The 24,003-nt window shown below is 35.2% G+C and overlaps 3 protein-coding genes and 1 long non-coding RNA gene across 4 annotated transcripts; 2 read left to right on the forward strand and 2 right to left on the reverse strand.

The window, feature by feature from the left end:
• Positions 1-93: 93 nt before the first annotated feature.
• LOC146938631 (F-box/kelch-repeat protein At3g23880-like) lies at positions 94-1,308 on the reverse strand. The gene has a single exon (XM_085749662.1). The coding sequence runs from the start codon at positions 1,306-1,308 to the stop codon at positions 94-96; it is 1,215 nt and encodes a 404-aa protein (XP_085605788.1).
• Positions 1,309-10,002: 8,694 nt separating this feature from the next.
• Positions 10,003-11,367, reverse strand: LOC146938632 (F-box/kelch-repeat protein At3g23880-like). The gene has a single exon (XM_085757860.1). The coding sequence runs from the start codon at positions 11,270-11,272 to the stop codon at positions 10,070-10,072; it is 1,203 nt and encodes a 400-aa protein (XP_085613986.1). The 5' UTR covers positions 11,273-11,367; the 3' UTR covers positions 10,003-10,069.
• Positions 11,368-17,908: 6,541 nt separating this feature from the next.
• Positions 17,909-23,966, forward strand: LOC146938633 (uncharacterized). Its single transcript, XR_015031362.1, has 3 exons — positions 17,909-18,169; positions 19,519-19,629; positions 23,521-23,966. It is a non-coding gene; the product is annotated as an uncharacterized LOC146938633 (long non-coding RNA).
• On the forward strand, positions 19,742-23,195 carry LOC146938634 (uncharacterized). The gene is made up of 2 exons (XM_085757379.1): positions 19,742-22,317; positions 22,469-23,195. Exons 1-2 carry the CDS (start codon positions 19,790-19,792, stop codon positions 23,193-23,195), a joined length of 3,255 nt encoding a protein of 1,084 aa, XP_085613505.1. The 5' UTR covers positions 19,742-19,789.
• Positions 23,967-24,003: the final 37 nt, after the last annotated feature.

The raw sequence follows: 24,003 nt of genomic DNA on the forward strand, positions 1-24,003 counted from the left end.
AGTTTAAAATAAATAACACAAACGGAAATTAACATATAAGTTGCAATTGAGTCTAAATTTAAAGCCAACTAACACCACATTGACATCCTCAGATTAGAAACAAGGTGATATCAGACTCTCACTACAAACTTCATAGGTAATCGAACCATTGAAGTCTTGCATTAAGGGTTTCTTAAAAGTACCATTTTTGAAGTCATAAACGGCCAAATTTGTTCTCCCCCATGACGCATAATCGATTAGCACTTGGCCATTATTAGAAATCCATACTGGCTTGACATATGAGTAATAGATAGGACCTTTCTTTTTAGGAATATGAAACAATTTAACCCAAGACTCTTCGTTTCCATATTCTTTCATTAGCCAAACAGTAGAAAACCCATGACTACACGCAAGGATACACAAACAATCCCTTGAAACACCCAAGTTCACCTTATGCACATATTCCCCTCCATAATTAGGCTGCAAAAGTCTTCTATACGACTCAATCACCAAATCAAAAGAAACAACACTGTGATTATTATCATTCTTACATATCCAATTAAGCGTGCCACTCACAAATATGAGTGATTCACAAAGACGTGGAAGAGGTAACTCCCCATGAATCATTCTCCATGAATTAGTACCCAAAGTATGAACCATTCCTTGCGTTTTGAAACCCTCATTACCACAATAATAGGAAAAAACAGCAACCACCTTGTAAACATCATTCACATGATCGTAACCAAAGCCATATTTAACAAAACCACATTTTCCTTGAATTTTAAAAGAAGGCAATATTTTGGCTTTTCTAATGGAAGGGTTCCACAAAATGATATTGCTTTGTTTAACAATATTGAAGTCATTCTTATCCAAACATAGGATTCCATTGCAAGAGCCAACGATATTATTGTATAGTGGGTCAAAAGGATAGTGTAGTTGGGTGGGTTTAACTGTTACAAAGTTAAAAATGGAGCGACGCGGGTGAAAAATGGAATGAAGCCGGTAAAAGATTAGCATTGACTTCTTATCATAAGTATCAAAGTAGGTTAAGACGAGGTTGCGGCTGGTGGTTGATAAGCGAAGGTGCTTCTTAGCGAAATTGGAATCAGAAATTAGGGTATTGAAGGACTTACTAAGGCATCGAAGTTGTAGGAGGAGCTTAACAGGAAGCCTGCATAGAATCTCTGCCACCAATTCGAGCGGGAGATCAGGCAACCGCGATGAGTGGGAAGAGTTGAAGAGTGAACGTAAGAGTGATCTTAGGGTTCTGATCAATTTGGTAGTCGGTTGCTGCCTCTTGGTCGTGGTGGTGCTGGTTGTTTCCTTCATCTGTCACGGTTGCCTTCCTAGTGAACCCAACAAAAAAAACGAGAATGGAAAAAGAAACAAAGATGGAACGAGTGAAAACGAAGGAAAAAAAAAAACCCACGTCTTTGAACCCAATTTGATTTTTTCATTTCTTTTTTCTAGTCAAACCCTATATATTTTTTATTACACCCAAATTTGCTTAAAATTTTAAAATAATACCAAAATCGCCATTTTCATATAGATTTTCTTAAAATACCAATTTCATTGTCACTATAAATCTTTCAGAATCTATCACCTACAAACAATCATGGATGTTCAATCAATCTCAATGAAAGACTAAACATTGAATCAAAATATTTTTTCATCCATACCCTATTGTGCATAAATAAGTGAATTTCATTTTTTTTAGTGATGCCGAGTTTTTATTTTTTGTTGTTGTTCAAGTGTTGATGTTATATGCGACAAGCGACCGTTATTTGATGGTGTATGTTAATTTAAACTACGTGAGTACCTTTATAAGAAATATTAAGGCAATATTAATTCAATTTCCATAAACATAAACAAGAGGTTAACATAAATTAAGTTTAAGTAGGTAAATGTAAACTCAATTTACATAACTTACTTAAACCTAGTTTACATATACCTACTTAAAATAAGATTACGTAGAATCAGTTAAACAAGATTGAGAAGGTTGACGCGAATTTCAATTTAAGTATCTACACTAACTAAATTTACATGACCTACTTAAACTGAGTTTGCATAACTTTCTTAAATAGGGGTTAAGTATGTACACTTAAAACAACGATTTATCAAGTTTGGGTGCATAAACGGGAATTGATCCATAATCCGGATAAGCTTTGGGTCAACCTTCTCTCTTCTAAATATCTTCATGGTATCTCTATTTTAGAGGCGACGATTTATCATGTTTCTTCTTGTGTTTGGAAGGCTATTACCAAGACAGTTGAAGTTTTGAAATATGGTTTCAAGACTAGAATTGGAAGAGGAGAGGTTTCTCTTTGGTACGACAAATGGTTGGAGGATGATTATCTTTGTAATCTTGTCCCTTATGACCACATTAGTGAAACTAATTTGAGATTGAGGGACATTTACCATCACAATCGCTGGAATTTCTCTCACCTCACAACTCAAATTCCTCTCAATATTCAACTCTAAATTCAAAGTCTCTTTATTGACGAGTCTTCCCAAGACATCAAGATTTGGACTCATTCCCCAATAGGTATGTACTCTGTTAAGAGTGGTTATCAGTGGTTGACTTCAAACTCTATTTCTTTTGCAGGTCAGACTCAGCAGGAAACATGGCAATGGATTTGGAAGCTCAACCTCCTAGAGAATCTGAAGCATTTTATTGGGTTGGCTATGCATGGTAACCTTCCAACGAAAGCATTTGGGGCTGGTAGACATTTAACCTCAGATTCATCTTGCAAGAGATGTGGAGCTAGTATTGAGTTACTTCTTCACACCTTTAGAGATTGCCCTCTCTCTTTGGCGATATGGGATGCCTTGTTGTTCAACAAAGATACAAATTTTAATTCTCAGGATTTCAATTGGTGGTTCAAACATTATGCCCTTGCTCCTAATGGTAATATCTTCGTTATTACATGTTGGGTCTTATGGAAGGCACGCAATCATAAGGTTTTTAATGGAAATGATTGGGTAAATTGAGTTTGTCTCAGCCATATTTATTATCTTCATTCAGATGTGGTGGTGCACCTTTCTAATGATGCAACTCAGAAGCCCATTAGACATGTTAAATGGATTCCTCCTTTGGATAATATCATCAAAGTTAATGTTGACGGTAGTTCTCTTTCTAATCCTAGAAGATCAGGTTTTGGAGGTCTTATTAGAAACAATAATGATGATTGGTTGCTGGGTTTTTCTGGATTTTGTGGTATTACTTCTTGCTTGGCAGCCGAATTGTATGCCATTTTTCATGGCCTTCGTATTGCGTATGATGCGAGCCACAGAAACATTATTCTTGAATCAGATTCGAGGATGGCTCTTGATTTAATCATGTCGGATGTCCAATCTCATCATCCTCATGCTCCTCTGATTAGTCAGATTTTCCAACTGCAACATCGAGATTGGATTGTTAATTTTCATCATACCCTTCGTAAAGGCAACGAGAGTGCGGATTGGCTTGCTAAGCATGGTGCTTCTTCTTCGGATAATCTAAAGTCTTAGATTTTTTGCCCTCCTCAACTGCAGCATTCTCTTCTGGATGATGCTCTTGGAGTTGCTCGCTTGAGATTGTATTTTGGTTTTGTTTTTATCATTTCTTCTTGATAAAAAAAAAAAACTCAATTTACATGACATACTTAAACTGAATTTACATTTACCAACATTAAATTTTGGAAGAGGAAAAAAGGATGTAAAGGATTTTGGGTGAATTTGAAATTTAAATTTATTTATGATTAATTTTGTCATTTTGAAGTGTAACAAGAGAGAAACCTAAAAGTCACAACAAGAAAAAAACAAAATTAATGAGAGAAATTAGTTTTGGAAAAAATGAAATCCTTTACAATTTTTTATGTCGCAAAATTTAGTGGCGGAATTAAATAGGGATTTTAAGTTCCCCCTCTCCAAATTTCCTTCACTAATTTTTGTTTTTTTAATAGTGGAGTAAAGAAAATATAAAAAAGGGCCTTAGTCATGCCCTCTTTTGTACAAAGAAAAATTGGAAAACTAATTGTTGCTATATCATGAAAAAGTGGCCTCGCGCGGATGTTAATAATACTAAAATGATTTGTTGATCCTTCAAAAAAAAATGATTTGTTGATAAAAGAATTTACAACAAATTTTGACAACAATTTGAATGGTTAACACACTTTAAATATGTGGTTAATTGTATTCAGTACATAATTAATAAATATAAAGGTTAATATATGTTTACCCCACTGCCATTTGGACGAGATTAGGTTTACACCCCTGTAAAATAAAAAGTTTGAGATTCTCCCTTATCATATCAATATTCTAGGATAGTATAACCACGTACGTAGTGCAATTGGTTGACAAACTCCAGTTTATCTCTTCGTAGTGGTTTTTCGGGAGACACTCTGGTTATCTGTGTTTCCATTATGGGGTTGTGCCGAACTCAAGACAAAAGAAATAAAAGATAATAAGGACATAAACAAAAAGCTATGGGAATTAGAAATTAGGAAATCAATTGCGATCCTTAAAATATACATCTCTTAAAATTAAATGAATTTTCTCATCTGTTGAATTTTTCAAACCATAATATTCTGAATCGGAGAAGAAGGAATGACAATGTTCGTATTTGATATTTCCAACACCCCTAATGATCAAAAAGAGAAACTCCATGAGCAATGTTTGATATCCCCATCTTTGTATCATGTATTGTATTTGATATTCCCAATTTTGGACTTCATCTTCTTTCGACGACTCTTCGACATGTAAAGTTTGAAACTTGATTTATCAGCAATTTCTTCGACATTTCTAGAGTCAAAAACTTCTTGAAGAATTGCAAGATCTTTTTAGCAAGGCTACTTAAAATTGGATGTGATGGTGATACTTCAAGCAACGTCTCCGAAAAAACTTATGTTTCATGCTCAATATCATTAGAAACATTAGCATCATGATGCTCAACATCCGTCCTTAACACCCTTAACAACTTGTGGTTGTTCCCCTATATCATTCTCAATCTTAGGTGCTTCATAGTTGATCTCTACAGTTTCATCATTTATAATGCGCACGACTGTGGCAATTTCAGGAACAAGTTGAACCAATATAATTTCCTACACATTAGAATTCACATCATCATTTCTATCAATAGGTTTCTCACAAGATGAACTGGTGCCTATAGGATTTTCCTTTTCGTGTCAAACCTCAATTGTTTGCTTATGAATTTTTCTGCTTGTTTCCCTTTGTCTAATTTCACTAATTTTTCCTTGTCGACCATCCCATTTTAATGAGGGTGCAGCCGACAACATTTAGAAATGATGTGGCCAATATTTTTTGCGATGAGTATAAAATTCCTCCAGCTATTCATATTGAACCCCCACATTAAAAGCAAAACCCTCCATTTCCACGAGTATTTTATGAAATACAAAATCCTATTCATGTATTCACATGAAGTTAAACAAACAATGAATTCTATAACCAAAACCTCTTCAACAAATTCTTCATATTTTGGTAAAATTCACATGCGTCTCACTAATTAAGAAGGGAATCGCACCAAAGTGGAACTCATAAATTCCACTTGCTCCTACGACCATTGACATCCTAAATGTTCAATGTTCTTGGAATTTTTACATTTTTTTTATATATCTAGACCTTTTAAAATTGCAGACAATCAAAATCATTGATATACTTATGTCAAACTTCATAACTGTGAACCAAGAACAATGAAAAAATTGAGAATGAATGAAGACTAAAATAATGACCGAGAGCATATTAGGAAAGCTTGCAAAATCTTAGAAAATCTTATGCATGATTCTTAGTGAATGGATAGAAAAACTTATAAGATAATTGAATGATATTGCAAGCAAAAATTGTTCAAAAACTTAAGAGTTTAGTCATAATTAATTATAAATTTGGTTTTAGTATAGACTAAAATTGTGTATAGAATTTTATAGCATAGATGTAACAAATTTAAGGTTGCTTTCATAACGAGATAAGTTAAATCATCTCAGACTTTTTATTTCAAGCATTGGTTTTGGCATATTGGGAACCTTTTTGTGTGCTATGTAGGAGGGGATTCATTTTGTAGTGCCATTGCTATAAAGCATTCTTGAGCATAACTAAGTATTTATTCTAAACCATTACATAAAATCTCACATTATCCATGCACATTATAAGTTCCCTAAACGATGTGCATCAACTTAATCTTTGAAAGGTTTTCCTTTTCTTTGATGAAAATGTCAACAGGTTGTCCTTTAAACATGTGTGATCTTTTACAGGCAAATTTTCACCGTAGAGTTGATAGTTATGTTAGTTTATGGGATCGAACTATGGGCTTCCTTAAAACTCTTTCGATGTCCCTTAACAAGCTACCTATGCAGCACCAATCCTTTGCTCTCAATAAGCTTTTAAAAGCAAAGGTTACACAACTAAAAAGCTACAAACCAAGTTTTAGTTATTAATTAAGGACGAATACCACTAAAATAAATTGTAAATCAATGAGGAAGACAACCATCAGTGTTGGGAGTTGATTGTTGATGGAAAACAATTCCTCTGTCGGTCCGTGAGAAGAAGGGGTGTCGTTTTGGTCATCTTCCTCACTGCTTAAACATTTACAAGACAATGCCAAGTGGCAAATGAGAAATGAATAAACATTTTTTCTCTGGGGAAAACCAACGCAGATATTCTCATTCCATCAGTAGAGCATACCTTAATCATGGGGGCTCAATCATTTTAGGTAAAAATTATCAACATGGCACAATCTCATCCAAAAAAAAAGAATAACGTATCATTGCCATTAATATATTCAAGTTACAACATCTTCATGTATGAATCAACAATAACCATGTCATGTACACCTCAATTGTTGACTGACGACAAAAGTGATGTAATTTTTCTTCAAATGCAGACTGGCTAGAAAAATAAGAACTATAACAGTTTCAAACTCAGCATAAACTCAATTTTGGATTTGCATACCATAAAGCACTCTCGTAAGAAAAGAAAAAACAAGATGTTTTAGTGGCATTTATTTGCTTCTGATTTGAATAAAATGTGGAGAAAAAACAAGATGTTTTAATATGCACTGAGGCTACTAATGAGTGAAGCCTTTGATGACAAACAAAAAACTGGACAAGTAATAAAATAAATAAAAAACAATGTGGCTAAAAACAGAATGAATGGGACAAGATTTGAAGAAAACATTATGAAATTTGTACAACAGTTAGCAGACACTACAAAAAACATACTATGTCTTGGTTTAATAGCTAAATTTTAATTCTAATTTTAGAAAATCAATTACAAACCATCCAAAGCAACTCATAGTTGTGAACTATAAAAACATTAATGCATGAACAGAGAGTCAACGAATCTAATATAAAGTTATTTAGAACAAATATAAAATACATAACATAAACAGAAATTAACATATAACTTGTACTTGAGTTTAAATTTCAAGCTTAGTAGCACCACATTGACATCCTCATATCAGAAACAAGGTGATATCAAACTCTCAACACAAACTTCTGAGGTAACTGGACAAATGATGTGCGGCAAGGTTTCCTTAAAAGTACCATTTTTGAAATCATAAACGGCCAAATTTATTCTCGGCTCCAATAGAGAACAATCCATTAGCACTTGGTCATCCTCATAAATTCATAGTGGCTTGGCATATTGAGATAAGAAAGAACCATTTATGTCGGGAACAAGAAACGAAATTGAACCACATATGATTATTTTCAATTGAATGAATTTTTACCTCGAAACTGAGTTAAATCGCATCAAAAACAGTCTAAATGTAGTTACACTACCTATTTGTCTCTCTTGTCGAACTCTACTAGCTAAAATTATGAAAATAGAAAGGACAATCACATAAACACGCTAAGTAAATACCTTATTTGGAATGTAGCTACACTAAAACACACTACGAAGCTCGGATACTTCAAACATGCAAATAAGTATTGGATATCGATATCCGCCTATATTCGTGAAGTATCGGATTAATTTTTAAAATTTAGAAGGAAAAAAAATTATCAGATACTTCACATATACTTAGAAGATATTTCACCAATACGTATTTTAGAAAAGATGAAGCATAAAAATAAAACAATATGAGAGAGAGAGAGAGAGAGAGAGAGAGAGAGAGAGAGAGAGAGAGAGCAATGAGAATAAAATACGATTTATACAAAAACTATATATTTTCTTTGTTGATATCCTAACTATATTGTATTTTGTAAACTGTTTCTTTTTTACAATTATATTTTTTTATGAACTTATATTATATATTAATGAAGTCTAATCAAACAAATGATAAGTGGTGAAGGTATTTAGCCACAAGAGTATACGATTAAGATGGTGGTGGTATCACTTTTTCTGATAAATTGAAGGTTTTGGAAGGAAAGAAGGTTTTTCTTGTTGAGGCCAGAGACTATGTGTTGTCAAACAAATGCTTGGGTTTTGCCTGATGGGAAATATGGGACTTTTGAGATTATGAAACAAACATACTTGAAAGTATTTAGTGATGGAACTGTTATTGTTGAAACAAACAGGTCATGGTTTATAAGGCAAAGTCTACACATACATTTCCATATTCAAGTCAAGATGAAGAATTTGCAAAATACATTTGTCATTGTTTCTTATATCTCTTGTCATAAATGTATTTAGTGAAATTCGAGTTGTTTTTCTATCTTCCAAAGCATGTTGGGGGTGAAAGTAAAAGGCATGTCTTGGTTTCACTTTGCAAGATGTCTACAAAATGAAGATATGAATCTTAAGATAAAGATTGGAACTGCATCGGGCAAGTTTGTCTCTCTTGGCTGAAATTCTTGGGAGAACATGCTGAAGTTTTGTAACATTGTATCTTCAAGATGATATTGCATTTACAAGTATCAATTTAAGATCATAGTACAGTTGCATCCAGATTTGTCGACAATTGTGTCCATTAGGTCTTTTTTGTTTTGCTAAATGCTAAAATAAAATTACTTATAATTTAGGAAACAAATCAATCCTTGAGAACTTATAATCAAATGGACAGAACTAACATTGTAAACCATTACATGATCTTCTGTTTCAGCTTATAACCAAAAGAGATAATTGTAGTTGATCTAGAAATCAACTGCTGAAGACAACTTATAAACTAATCTAATTAGCCATTAAACACTTATGTTGAGTTAGGTTTCAATTTCAATTAGCCTCGTAACTAGGCCACTCAAATTGAAAGTTCTCGTATTAGTGGCTTATAATCAAGAATTAGATATCGACACAAAAAGAAAGGTCAATGAACTGATAGAATAGAAATAAAATCAATGCAGCTATTCCAACTGACACTACAAAAACATATTACTGCTTCCTGCTTAAACAATTATAATCCTAAATCAAAGACATCAGGTAAAGCTTTTGAAAACACAATCCAGAAACAGTAGCTAGATGTATATATCAATGAAACAACAACATTCCAATCAACCATTACTACATAATAGTTTCCTACATGATGCTCCTGCCTCCAGAAATAACGAGAACTTTGTTGTCACACAAATGAATCATTATTTGCTCTCATTTTGCATGCACGTAAAATGTACATAGAGACAGCCAATTAGTATCATATAGATCCATGAAATGAAGCTGAGCCTTAACCTTTCTACTATTGTATCTATATATCATATGACATTATTGTCATGTTCATTAAAAAAAACTTGCATCAAACATGTCCAACAAAGTAATAAGTGGCTATGCTTGCATGATATGAACATAAAGTTCCATAGAAGCAAGCAAGCAATTGTACAACTAATGCCAAGATAGATTGCAATTTATCCTTTTTTGTTTCTCTCAATCTGTTCAAATATTATGAAATTACTTCTGCCTTATGTGGAAAGTCAAATCACAATCCATCCAAAACCTGCAAATAGTTGTAAACTATATAAACGGTAATGCGTGAATGGAGAATCAACGAATCTAACATAGCAATTTCTCAAGCTACATATTCGATAGACCATTAATTAACAATGATAAATAAATTCACTAGTAATTAGAACAGGTATAAAATAAAAAACATAAACTGAAATTAACATATAAGTTCCAATTAATTGTTTCTAAATTTCAAAGCACCTAGTACCACATTGACATCGTCATCTTAGAAACAAGGTGATATCAAACTCTCAACACAAACTCCAGAAGTAATTGCACCATTGAAGTCTTGCGTCAAGGTTTTCTTAAAAGTTCCATTTTTGAAATCATAAACGGCCAAATTTATGCCCCACCGCCATAGCGTATAATCCATTAGCACTTGGTCATCCTCATAAATCCATATTGGTTTGGGATATGGAGGATATAAAGGAACACGAAACAATTTAGTCCAAGACTCTTCATTTCCATATTCTTTCATCTGCCAAACACTAGAAAACTCGAAACTATACGCAATGATACTCAAACAATCCCTCAAGACACCCAAGTTCACCCTATGCACATATTCCCCTCCATAATTAGGCTGCAAAAGTCTTCTATATGACTCAATCACCAAATCAAAAGAAATAACACTGTGATTATTATCATCCTTATATGCAATCCAATTAAGCGCGCCACTCACGAATACGAGTGATTCACAAACACGTGGAAGAGGTAACTCCCCATCAATCATTCTCCAAGAATCACTACCCAAGTTATGAACCATTCCTTGAGTTTTGAAAACCTCATTACGACAATCATAGGAAAAAACAGCAACCACCTTATAAACATCAATTACATGATCATAGCCAAAGCCATATTTAATAAAACCGCTTTTTCCTTGAATTTGAAAAGAAGGCAATATTTTGAATGTTCTAATGCAAGGGTTAAACAAAAGGACATGGCTTTGTTTAGCGCTGTATCTACAAGCTTCAAAACAAAGGATTCCATTGCAGGAGCCAACGATATCATTGTATATTGGGTCAAAAGGATAGTGTAGTTCGGTGGGTTTAATCATTACAGAGTTAAAAATGGAGCTATGTGGCTGAAAAGTGGAGTGAAGCGGGTAAGAGATTAACGTTAACTTATCACAATTATCAAAGTCGTGGGTGGTTGATAAGCGAAGGTGTTTCTTAGCGAATATGAGGTTGCGGCTGGTGGTTGATAAGCAAAGGTGTTTCTTAGCGAAATTGGGATCAGAAATTAGGGTATTGAAGGACTTACTGAGGCATCGAAGTTGTACGAGGAGCTTGACAGGAAGCCTGCATAGAATCTCTGACACCAGTTCGAATGGGAGATCGGGCAGCGATGGTCGGTCGGAAGAGATGAATAAAGAACGCAAGACTGATTTTAGGGTTCCAATCAATTTGGTGTTGGTGGTTATTTTATCCATCAATGAACGATGACGAATCAGCGTCGTTTAAGTGGCTATCTGAGGCCAATGCCATTTACGATCAATGATGGAAGAAGAAGATAGTTAAATAGTTTTCGAAACCGGTTATCAGGAAAGCCCTAAAGGAAGGTTATTATTTTTTCCAGCGTCCTATTCTTTCTTTTTTTTTTTAAATTATCTCTTGTTCTATAAATATTTTTTTAACAAGTCAAAATAGGTAGCAGAATAGACATTAGAAAAGAAAAAAAAACCATTCTACCTGGCATAATAGGTAGCAGAATAAAACATCTATTACAACAGATTACATGTCAAAGCCCATAAAGAGAAGATTAAAAGATAGCAATTACAATGCAGACATGAGGAAGGGTTGCTGACTTCTATTATTTCTCTCTTTCCAAATTATCTGAAAACCATATGACATACGAAATAGAACGTTGTAATTTAGAACCGCGTTAAATGACCAAACTAAACAAGATGATCTGAGATACTCAAAGGGTGGACCGAATCAATCCGAAGCCACTGGCGAGATAGTTTGCCGTCTCAAAATCACCACAACCACTCACAAAAAGTACTAAATAGCAAATATAACTTGAACCACAGACCGGCTTCTGAAATCTGAACATGACCTATATATAACTCGAAATCAGAACTCACATCACTTCAACTGTTAATATTTTAACTTTAACAAACTTCTCTCTCAATATTTTAACTTTAACAAACTTCTCTCTCACACCCCAAGATCCAAAAAACTAACATTGTGTGATTCTTGACAGGTTTTTGTTCAAAATCGTCATATTTCAAGCATCTATTCTCTAATTATGAAAATTAATGACTATAAAAAATACATTATTACCTCTTCTTAATTTTTTGACATGTCATCAAAATCATATCTTTTCGTGTCTTTTTCTTTAACGACCCTCTGTTTTCTCTCTTAAAAACAAATTAAAACAAACTCACTCGATAAAACACACAAACTTAATCTTTTTTTTTAACAACAAACAAACTTAATCCTAATCCCAATCAAAACAAATTTCTCTATAATTGAACTTAAAACACACTAACTTAATCTTTTTCTAAATAACAAACAAACTTAATCTTTTTGTTTTTGGACAACAAACAAATTTAATCTTAATCTCAACAAAACAAATTTTCCTATAATTCAACTTAAAACAAACTAACTTAATCTTTTTCTAAAGAACAAACAAACTTATTTTTTTTTTAACAACAAACAAACTTAATCTTAATCGCAATCAAAATAAGTTTTTGGCTTACTAGCAGTTTTCGCCCCCTAACATTCACGAATTTGCGAATTTGGCCCCCTAAGAAGAAGAAAAACTACAAAACAGCCCCCTAAGTTTTGCAATTGTAGCAGATTTGGTCCCCCAAGGCAAAAAAAAATAAAAAAAAATAACACGCTGCACCTCACTTAGGGTGCCACGTCCGCGTAGACCGAGTCAAAATTGGCCTTGGGGGCCAAAACTGCCACAGGTGCAAAGTTTTTTGCTCTCCACCCAGCACAAATCACTCGCACTCTGCAGCCCTTCCATTTTTACCCCTGCGCAAGTTAAGTCACGCTACGCAACTTAACTTGCGCACGTTATATTGTATACGTGACTTAACATGCGATGCGTGAGTTAACTTGCGCAGCGTTAGTTAAGTCATATAATACCAACACAGAAGCACATTTCCCTCATTTCTCCAACTTCTCTCCAACTTCCCAACTTCGAAAATTTTCCCCCCATGTCCGATTTTCATCATTCTTGCGCCATTCAAAGCCAATTTCTCCCACATTATCAAGTAAGTGATGATTAGCATACTTAATTGCATTTAAATTGTAGAAATTTTAGTTTTTTTTGAAGAAATATGACATTTTTAGGTTTTCATATATTTGGTTTGAATGTTAGTTTTGATGATTGTTAGTGACGAATTAACTTAGGAATTGTTTTTTAGAAGTTGTTTAGAGTAGAATTTGGTAGTTTAGGGTCTACAAATTGTTAGATTAAGGTAGTTGTTTGAAAATTGCACACCATGTGTTTGGTAAAATGTCTCAATGGTCATTTTTTTGTTTTTTTTGGATTGTGACTTATCAAATTAGTTAGCATATGGTTTGTTAATTTTGATTATAGTATGTTTGACTGCAATGTGGTAGTTTACGGGTTGAAATGACATTGTTGGAATTTTAGTGTTGTTGATGAATTGTTGGAAATGACACAATGTGCGTGTGAAAATGTATGACTCGGAGGAATGCGTCTCAGAGACCGCCTGAGCCGTCTGAGCCGCCTCAGGATAGGAGTGACAGACTTAGGGCAGGGAGGATGGCCCCTACTGGTAGTGCACGGAGGGAGAAAGAAGCATTACGCCCTCCTATGGCTGGTCGAGGGAGAGGTGGGGGAACGAGACTTGCTAGAGATGATGCTGCAGGGGGTCAACGTCGCAGACGGGTCCATCCCAGACTATGGACCCGACGCAGTATCAGCAGCATTATGAGGTCTATCAGCAGCCGCATGATGTGTATCAGTTTCAGAAGCCTCAGCCTCACCAGTATCAGTTTGTTATTGAGGAGCCTGTTGTTGAGGAGCCGCCTGTTATTGAGGAGCCTCAGCAGAATGATGAGCCTAAGCAGCCTCAGCAGCCTGAGAAGCCCGAGCCTCGTTTTTAGGGGGTGCCAAGGGTGGTGTACGAGGCCGGTCCGGACGGCTATGCAGGGTGGCCTTCTGATCTCACGGTTTTACCTAACTTTGGTGGACATGTGGCATATAGGATATGGGTTGATGCCGATGTAAGTATAATTTAATGTTTATTTTACTTATTTTTTGTTTTAAAATTCAATTAAAATAATTAATGTTGTTGTTAAATGTCTATGTTATTCTTACTCAATGTTTATTTTACTTCTTTTACTATTTATACAACTTATTCTAATTATTATTTTACTTATTTAATGTTAGAATTAACATTTATGTTAGCATATGTTTAATGTTTGTTTTACTTATTATTTATTTAACGACTTATTGTTTGTTGTGTTTTGTTTTTGTATTTCAGTTTCGAAGAAAACATAGGGTGAAAGGTATCTCGCACGGGAAGAAGCTGAGCATTAAAAATTTGGCATTGCCTATTCCGGGGGAACAAAATCAGTTGTTTTGGGATGAAGTGAATATGTCTGGTCTGACTCCCCTCTTGACTAGTGGGTACGAGAACATATCTCACGGGTTCGTTTGTGCGATGACAGAGAGATGGCATGAGGAGACCAGCAGCTTCCATCTACCGGTTGGAGAGATGACCATCACACTAGATCATGTGGCGTGTCTCCTAGGCATTCCCATCACTGGGAGACTCCTTCCTGATAGAGAGTTAACCCGTGAGGAGGGGTTAGAGATGATGCAGACGGACCTACTGTTTACAGAGGAGGATGCCGCTAAGGAGCTGATAAAACAGGGTGGTTCTCACATCAGTTTTGGTGAACTGGAGAGGCGATATGAGAAGCTCTTGAATAGGTGTAATCAGCTTCTTGAGGTTGACACAGTTGAGGAGGAGAACGAGCGAGCTGTAGTTAGATTAGCCTGTGTTAAGGCGTTTATGTTGCTCTTGCTTGGCTGGACCATTTTTTCCGCCAAGAACAGCAAAAACATTAATCTGCTTTGGCTGCTTGCGCTGCAAGATATGGACGAGTTGGACAGCTGGTCATGGGGTGGGATGGGACTTGCTTTCCTATATGAGCAGCTATCTCTTACCTCCGACTCATTTGTGGCCTCCATTGGCGGTTACATGACATTGCTTGTGGTAATAATTGTTTTTCTTCATTTTTACTTGTTGGATCGTAAATGTTTAGTTGTTTGTATAATTCTTGTGGTGATATAAATATTTGTTTCTTTGTGTTTGTAGGGATGGACTTTGGCGCACTTCTCAAACATCATTCCGAGGATTGATGATGATGCCTACGACCCTACTATTTCCCCGCTTGTGAGTCAATGGAAACCTCCCAGAGGCTTTACTGATCCTCGTCACTACAGAGCTGCCATCGATTCGATGGACCTTTCTCATGTCACCTGGATGCCGTACGAGAGACGACGACACATCACGCCCTTTCAGGATATATGCTGGTACTCAGGATGGATCATGGCCGGCAGAGACAGGATGGTCCGTCACTTGCTAGAGCGGGTTATTAGGCAGTACGGGTATGTCCAGAGAATTCCAAGGCCTCCTACAGACATTGAGCTTCTTGCGGCGGATGATGTGGCCCAGGCCTTCACTGAGTTTGCTCTACATGTCCTCAGCCATCAGCAGAGGGGTCATCCGGTTTCGGATAACCAGCCGTGGGCTCATACTAAGGGGTACATGAAATGGTTCGTTAGAGTATCACATCCTATTGTGCACCCCCCTGCGGCCATTCCTGACTACGCAGCTGATGCCCCTCCTCGTCCAGTCCCAGCTTACGAGGAGGTTCTTGTTGAGCAGCAGTGGGTCAGACATCCTCCCGACCCATACCAGATCATCAGCAACATCAGGGCTAGAGTGGACAGTGCAATTGGGCATCCAGATGTGTTTGGTAATCCAGAGGTTCTTCGCATCATGCAGGGCATACAGTCTGAGTGGAGCATGCTGGAGCAGGTGCCGACTCTGCGGAGGAGGAGTAGGAGTCCACGGGATGGACCAGCATGACTTGTGTAGCTTTTATGTTTTATGACTTGTGTAGTTTTTTTTTTGTTTTACATTTTGTTGGATTTGGTTGTAATCCTATTACACTTGCGCTTTTTAGCGTTTTTATGACATTATCCGTTATGTTATTCGCCAATTTTATTCCGTTATTTTTCGTAATATAATTATGAGTTTGATTGAATGTATTATTGAATGAATGATGAAAATTCTGTTCTTGAATGAATGTATGAAAGAAGGATTGAAAAAATAGGGAAAAAAGAGGTTTCTGCCTCTTCTGGTTGTATGCACAGAGTGTGCGTGAGTTAACTCACGCATGTGTAATTGGGTGCGTGATGGGTGTGTGAGTTAACTCACGCAGTTCTTAATGAGTGCGCAAGTTAACTCACGCAGTGTTTTAACACTTGCGTTACTTAAGTTGCGCAACGCATGTTAACTAACGCATACATTTACACTTGCGTTAGTTAACATGCGCAAGGGTAAATATGGAAGGGCTGCAGGGTGGGAGCAAAATGTGCTGGGTGGAGAGCAAAATTCAGGTGCAAAACTTAGGGGGCGGTTTTGTAGTTTTTTTCTTAGGGGCCAAAAATCGCAACTTTGGGAAAGTTAGGGGGCTAAAACTGCTATTAAGCCTAAATTTTTCTATAATTCAAATTCCAAATATCTAAACAGTTAAAAACAATTTACAATCTATTATTTTTCACCAATTATAAAAGTTAATGATGAGTAAAAACACAATTTTGCCCCGTCTTAATATTTTGACACCTCAACATATATTTACCTTTTTGTGTCTTTTGCAACAAAAGATCTTATTAAGCCGAGAGAGAAAATTCCTTTTAAAAGATTGATGTGATTTTGTAATAAAAATTTCCTTTTATATTGATGTAACTAAACAAACTAAATTATTTAAAAAATTGATTGTACACAAAATAGATTATGATATTTTTATAAAAAAAATTTAAAAATCATTAAATTATTAAATTTCAATAATATTTTTATTTTAATTCGCAACAAATAAGCCCTACGGGGTTTGCTATAACTTTAAAAAAAAAAAAAAAAAACTTTAAAGAACATTGTACTTGTTTGTTATAATTTTTTTTAAAAACCAGGTTCAACAAAAAAAAATCTAAAAGCGTCTTTAAATGAAAAGAGATTATAGTAACTTTTCAAAAAATATAAGAGAGTGAGAAAATATATACTATATATAAAGAAAATAACCTCTTTCAACATTTTTGAGCTGATTTTTTCTCTTTCACAAAATGGTCTCAATTTTCAATACATATAACAAATGTAACAAATAGATAAGAATAAGGAAAATGCTATAGTGCACAATTTAGTTTTCGCACCATCCACGCGAATGTGTTGTACCATTCATGACCGTATGATATCCTTCATTCCTTCTTTCCCTATCACTTATTTCAGCCAAAATGACAAATTTAACCTTTAAATGTGTCTATGAAATTAAATCGTGGGTGTTGTCCTGTGCTTTTGTTGCCACCGCACTGATGGACAACATTTCTTTCCTCTCCACTAATTTAAAACAATATTGTAGAGTTACACTAACACTACAAGATTTTTGACTTTAGGCAACGAAACTTTAGGCCACGGATGAAAAACCGTAAACTAATAGGTGTATAGGCAATGGATATTCACTCGTTGACAAGTTTCTATATTTTGTTCACTACCCTAAAGAAATCCATTGCCTATTCATTTTAAGCCACCCTTCTGGAGGTGTGGAGTTAACATGGCCGTTGCCAACTCCTAATAGACAACGAATTTTATTCGTTGATATCTAAATCTCAATCAAAATCCGTCGCCTTTTCTTTTTTAATAAGCTGCCAGTAGTAAACCATGACCTATACTTCATTTGCCCATGGATTTTAAATATTTTAAGCCACTTTGAAAAAACGGTGGCCTTTAGTTTTTGCAAACCGTGCAGTAAAAAAATTTCATAGCCCGCCAAACCTCCCTCTAATTTTTTTAGATTCCCTCTATTTTTTGAGACTCTCTATATTTTTATATTAATAATATAATAATAATAATATAATAATAAACATTAAGAAGGAAAATACATTAACACCTCAAAAACAAAAACGTGAATACGTACTTCAAAAAGAACAAACGCAGCTTCAGAACACTCTTCACTCTTGCGAAGTGCGAACTCTCGATCTTCACTCTTCACCATTCTTCACTCAGAACCTCACTTGAATCTTCAGAACATTAACTGACGAATCACAATGAGCCCAGGTCTCCATCTCTCTCTCTCTCTCTCTCTCTCTCTCTCTCTCTCTGTCTCTCTCTTTCAAATTTCATTTTTAGGGTTTTTAATTTGGGATTTTTTCATTTGACCCAATTTGTACTAAATTGATTAAGTAATTATTCAATTTAGATTATGGGTAATGTATTTTATGTTATAAAATCATTGTTAGGGTTTGTTATTTGTTTAAAATTAAGGATTTTGTGATTGTTAATTGAGTTTTTTCATCAGTAATGTGTTTTGTGATTATGAGTAATGGATTTAGTTAGTTCTTCACCATCACGTTGTTTAGTTCTTTCCCTATGTTTTTTCCTCTCTTCATCATTTCTTGCATGTCTTATATCACTCTGTTACTCTTAGAGACACCACTTTGTAACATGAAACCTAGTAAATGCACCCTTTTGCTCACTTTCTCAATCACCACTGTTGGTTGGTTATCCATACATGAAATTTCTGTAACATTATTTGGGAGACACCACTCTATTTCTATATGAAGTTTCATTGATCTGTAATTTTCTGTCATAAGGAATATTAATTAACAATGTAACTAACAAGTCTGCAAGAGAAATATATATAGTAAAGTTATAACAAGGCAATGGGATTATATTGGGAAAGACTTTGGAATTGAAAGGAAAGAAAAAGGTAGGATGACGTTGGTTTAATGTTGCTGTTGTGGATAATGATAGGTGGTAGTGAACTATAATCATGACAGTTTCATTGTTATCATTATGTTTTTTTAATTATAATAATATTAGAGTATTGCACTTATACATTCCTTTTAATTATTTTATTTTTCTTTGGCATGTTTTTTCTTGTTAGTTGATAATTTGATTAAGTGTGTCCTTGAACTAGTCCCTCTCTTGATGTTTAAGATTTCAAGTGGGTATAGAAAAGCCTTGATTAACACTGCCGATTTTAAAATAACTTGGTAGAAATTGATTAACTTGATAATATATATAACACCAACCAAACTGGGTGCAAAATTTATCACCTATATATGACCCACATATGTCTAACAAGAGTTGAAAAAAACCAATAGTTTAATTTTCTTAAAAAAGAAGAATCAAACGAATAGTTATATATTACTTTTTGTTTTCTATACACACACACACACACACTCTATTGAGTGTTTATTTTTGAACACTCCTTTAATTCAAATTTTATTGGTAAGCTATATTGTTTGAGTTTACTCAATTCTACTAGACAATACTTTTCTTAATCAATTTTTGTTAACACACACTACTTCTACTGACCAATTTGTTAGTGGATTTTACCTTATTTAACCATTTTTTCCCTTGTTGACCTGCTGATACCCCCTTTTAACATTCAATTTTCACAGGTTAATTTTCACAGTCAAGTCCGTAATTTTCATTCCGGTGACGTCGTTCTTCTCGGTTGCTAATTGTGTCTCCTGTTTTTTATTCTTCTCAACACGCGCTTTTCTTCAAAGGTAAGCGGTGACCACTATTCTAATCTTCAATAAAGTTATCCATATGTTTTTAAGACATTGTGTATGTAAACATGTGCTCTCGACTAGTATATTATAATTATAATATATCTTCGTATAGTATATTATAGTTACATTTTTTATGAATTAGATTAGTTAAAGGATGGACAAAGAGTGGACTAAACTCCCAAGACATTGGAAAAAGTATAGAAAAGGTGTCGAGTCATTTTTGGATTTTGCGTATACCAAAGGAAAACCTCAAGGGCGTGAAATTTCTTGTCCTTGTGCTGACTGTGCAAATGGTAAATGGGCAAGAAGGAACGTGGTTCGCGATCATTTAATTGCTGCAGGTTTTGTAAAAGGATACGATGTTTGGGTAAACCACGGAGAGGATATCCCTTCGCCTATGGAAATTGATGAGGACACAAATGATCACGATGACATTGGTGGCTTACTATATGACAGATTCATAAATGTGATAGAAGAAGGGAACAACGAGGGTCTCAATGAGGATGCTAGAAAGTTCTATAATTTAATTAACGAGGCAAAACAAGAGCTATACCCAGGATGCAAAGGATTCTCTACTTTATCTTTCATAATTCGACTCTACTTGCTGAAGTGCTTGCATGGGTGGAGCAATGTATCATTCACTTCCCTTTTAGAATTATTGAAGGAAGCGATTCCAGATTTAAATATTCCTGAATCTTTTAACAAAACAAAGAAGATGATTAGTGATTTGGGTCTTGATTACAAAAAAATTCATGCATGTCCAAATGATTGCATGTTATTTTGGAAAGATCATGAGAATGATGATTTTTGCAATATTTGTAAAGCTTCACGATGGAAGGTGTTCCCTCAAGTAGAAGGCGAGTCTCCTGAGCAAGTAAAGTATGATTATAATGTCCCTGCAAAGGTTTTGAGACATTTTCCATTGATTCCTCGACTTCAAAGGCTATTTATGTGTTCAGAGACAGCCGCTGCAATGAGGTGGCATGATGAAGAACGCTCTAGGGATGGAAAGTTGCGGCATCCGGCTGATGGCCAAGCATGGAAGGACTTTGACAGACTTCATTCTGAATTTGCTTCTGAAACTCGTAACATAAGACTTGGCTTATCGAGTGACGGATTCAACCCATTCAGAACCATGAGCACATCATATAGCACATGGCCTGTCATGATGGTAGTATACAACTATCCGCCTTGGCTATCCATGAAATCTGAATATACAATGTTGTCATTGTTGATACCTGGGAAGGATTCACCGGGGAACGACATTGACGTGTATCTTCAACCATTGATTGAAGAGTTAAAGGAGTTGTGGGAATTAGGAGTAGATACATATGATGCCTCAAAGAATCAATCATTTAAAGTTCGTGCAGCACTCTTATGGACTATTAGTGACTATCCCGGGTATGCTATGTTATCGGGTTTGAGCACCAAAGGAAAGTTTGCATGTGCGTGTTGTAATTGCAAAAGTAACTCAATCTACTTGAAAAACAGTCGCAAGACAATCTACATGGGTCATCGTACATTTTTACCAATGGACCATGCGTGGAGGTCTAATAAAAGGTCCTTTAATGGAAAAGAAGAACTTAGGTCAGCACCTCGTGGGTTAAAAGGGACAGAAATTGCAAAAAAATTAAAAGGTTTTAGGAATAACTTTGGCAAGAAGAGAAAGAAGAAAATTGATGGGCCATTGAAGAAGAAATCAATATTTTTTGAGTTACCATATTGGGCTAAAAATACATTACGTCATAATCTTGACGTGATGCACATTGAAAAAAATATATGTGATAGTATTATTGGTACTCTCTTAGACATATCCGGGAAGACAAAAGATCACATTAAGGCTCGATATGATTTGCAAGATATGGGAATTAGAAAGAAACTTCATCCAAGAGAGATTGGTGGAGGTCGTGCAGAGTTTGCTAAATCTTGTTTTTCTTTGAGTGCACATGAGAAGACTATTTTTTGTGATGTTTTGAAGGCTGCAAAATTACCAGATGGGACCGCATCAAACATTTCAAACTGTGTTCAAGTTAGTAATAAGAAAATATTTGGCTATAAGAGTCATGACGCACATTTCATGTTACATTACTTATTACAAGTAGCAATAAGAAGCACCTTACCCAATACGGTGGCTGAACCTTTAATTCGCCTTGGGTTATTTTTTCGATCTCTATGTAAAAAAGTTATTCAAGTCAAAGATTTGGATTTCTTAGAAGCAGAGATTGTAGAAATTCTTTGCCAAATGGAGATGATTTTCCCTCCTAGTTTTTTTGACATAATGGTTCACTTGCCTATTCATTTGGCAAATGAAGTTAGATTAGGTGGTCCTGTTCAATTCCGTTGGATGTATCCCACAGAAAGAAACTTATGTAAACTTAAAAGGTATGTCCGCAACCGAGCTCATCCTGAAGGTTCTATTGCTGAGGCGTATGTGGTTGAAGAAGCAGTGACATATTGCTCAAGATATGTGCATAAGAGTGTAGACACAAGGTTGAACAGAAAGAGTCGAAATCATGATATCAGTGATTTATGTGATGTGGATTTATCCGATTACTTTTCATGTATTGGTCGTCCTTTAGGAGGGAAGAAAAATGGCAAACCATTTTTTCTAGATTCAACTACAAAATCCCAAGCCCATCGATACCTCTTGTTCAATTGTGATGAAGTTGACCCATACATCAGGTATCATAATGGTTCAATTGTCCTTGTACTCTCACACACACACACACACACACACACATATATATATATATATATGCTGTTATCTTTCTAGGGAGCATAGTGTTTTTTCTGGGTAGTTTTTTTCCTAATAGATAATAAGTTATCTTTGTAGGGAGCATGATGATATTGTTCATAGTCAAACCAAAGGACCAAAGTGGATCAAAGCCAAAACCCAAAGCCAAGATTTTAGTGAATGGTTTAAAACTCGAGCCTTAAAAGATGATGTATCAATTCAGCTGAAACATTTCTCTAGAGGTCCATGCGATATAGCAAAAAGGTTGTCTGGTTACATCATTAATGGATATAGATTCCATACTATGAAACGAGAATCAAGACGTAAAACTCAAAATTCGGGTGTAACTCTGGTTTCATTGACTCCAAGTTTTGCAAGCTCTAAGGATGAAAATCCTAAGACAGAAGCTGTCACATACTATGGAGCAATTACTGATATAATTGAGTTAGACTATTATGATCAGTTTAAATTTGTGTTGTTTAAATGTGATTGGTTTGAGGTTGTAGAAGAAAAATATGCAACATTTGTGTATTTCAACAAAAAGTGCTGCCAAAATGATTCTTTTGTGCTACCTTCTCAAGTCCAACAGTGTTTTTATGTCCAAGATCCACTTGATGCAAATAGGCATTATGCTATGCAAACAGTTCCTAGAGATTTATTTAGTATGGGGGACCCATCAGATTTAATGGCCCACGATGCTTATCAAAGTGATCTGTTTGATGGTGAATTGAATTGGGTGAGGGAAGACATACCTGGAACAATTGATGAGATACCTCCGGTTGCTATGGAAGAAACAAGAGATGAAGATGATTCCGATGAGGACTAGTACCTTGAGAAGACTTTTAAATTATCTTTTGTTAAACTCAATACTTTGATGTAACATGAGTTACCTTTTGATTAAATTGTAAATGAGATCTTTATGTTCAAACAATATCTTTCTCATTATATTTTAAATGAAATCTTTAGATTGTAAAATTAATCTTTATTTTATTTTGATGCATAATCAGGTTTATTTTTGTTTGTCCTTTTCAATTGATGGTTGTTTTGAATATCCCTCAATTTGTTTCTATGTTCCGATTGACCTTTTTTTTCTGTTCAGATTGACCATTGTTTTTCAGTTCAGATTGACCATTCTTTTTATTTTTCTGCAGGAAAAATGAAAAAGGAAACACAGAAGAAAAATATGAATTCTCATGTGAAGGGTCAAAGGGATGGTTCTAGTTTTGAGCTTCCGGTGGTAAAGTCAAGTGCTGAATTGCTACAGAGTTACAAAATCAAGCGTGAGGATAGAATGGCCAATCTTGGACAAACTAAGACACGTATAGCTGAAGTTGAAGCTCCTAGTATCAAGCCAAATCATCCACCAACTAATAACCAGTTCAAGCTATCTATGTTTGCAACAACCTCCAAAACAAATTTGAATTCAAACAAGGAGCCTGAACTAAAGAATAAAGTGTCTGACAATGCAAGTAGGAATCAACCTAAGATTTCTTCAGAAAGGAGTGTAGAAATGGAAGTATCCTTGAAAAAACACAAAGGTCAATCTTTGGTTTCTAAAAGCCAAAATCCAAAGGGCCAATCTTCGGCTCAAGGTAGAGGTCTGACACCTACGCATATTCAAGATCCAAAGAGAC

Source organism: Medicago sativa, chromosome 3 (assembly GCF_051527215.1).
Source record: "Medicago sativa cultivar Bolivia chromosome 3, Bolivia_mono, whole genome shotgun sequence".
NCBI classification, from domain to species: Eukaryota; Viridiplantae; Streptophyta; class Magnoliopsida; order Fabales; family Fabaceae; genus Medicago; species Medicago sativa.

Coding starts and splice junctions, on each gene's coding strand:
- LOC146938631 (XM_085749662.1), bottom strand. CDS start 1,308: ATGAAGGAAACAACCAGCACCACCACGACCAAGAGGCAGCAACCGACT.
- LOC146938634 (XM_085757379.1), top strand. CDS start 19,790: ATGGACAAAGAGTGGACTAAACTCCCAAGACATTGGAAAAAGTATAGA. Junction 22,318..22,468: donor GAAGTTGACCCATACATCAG/GTATCATAATGG, acceptor TTATCTTTGTAG/GGAGCATGATGATATTGTTC.
- LOC146938632 (XM_085757860.1), bottom strand. CDS start 11,272: ATGGATAAAATAACCACCAACACCAAATTGATTGGAACCCTAAAATCA.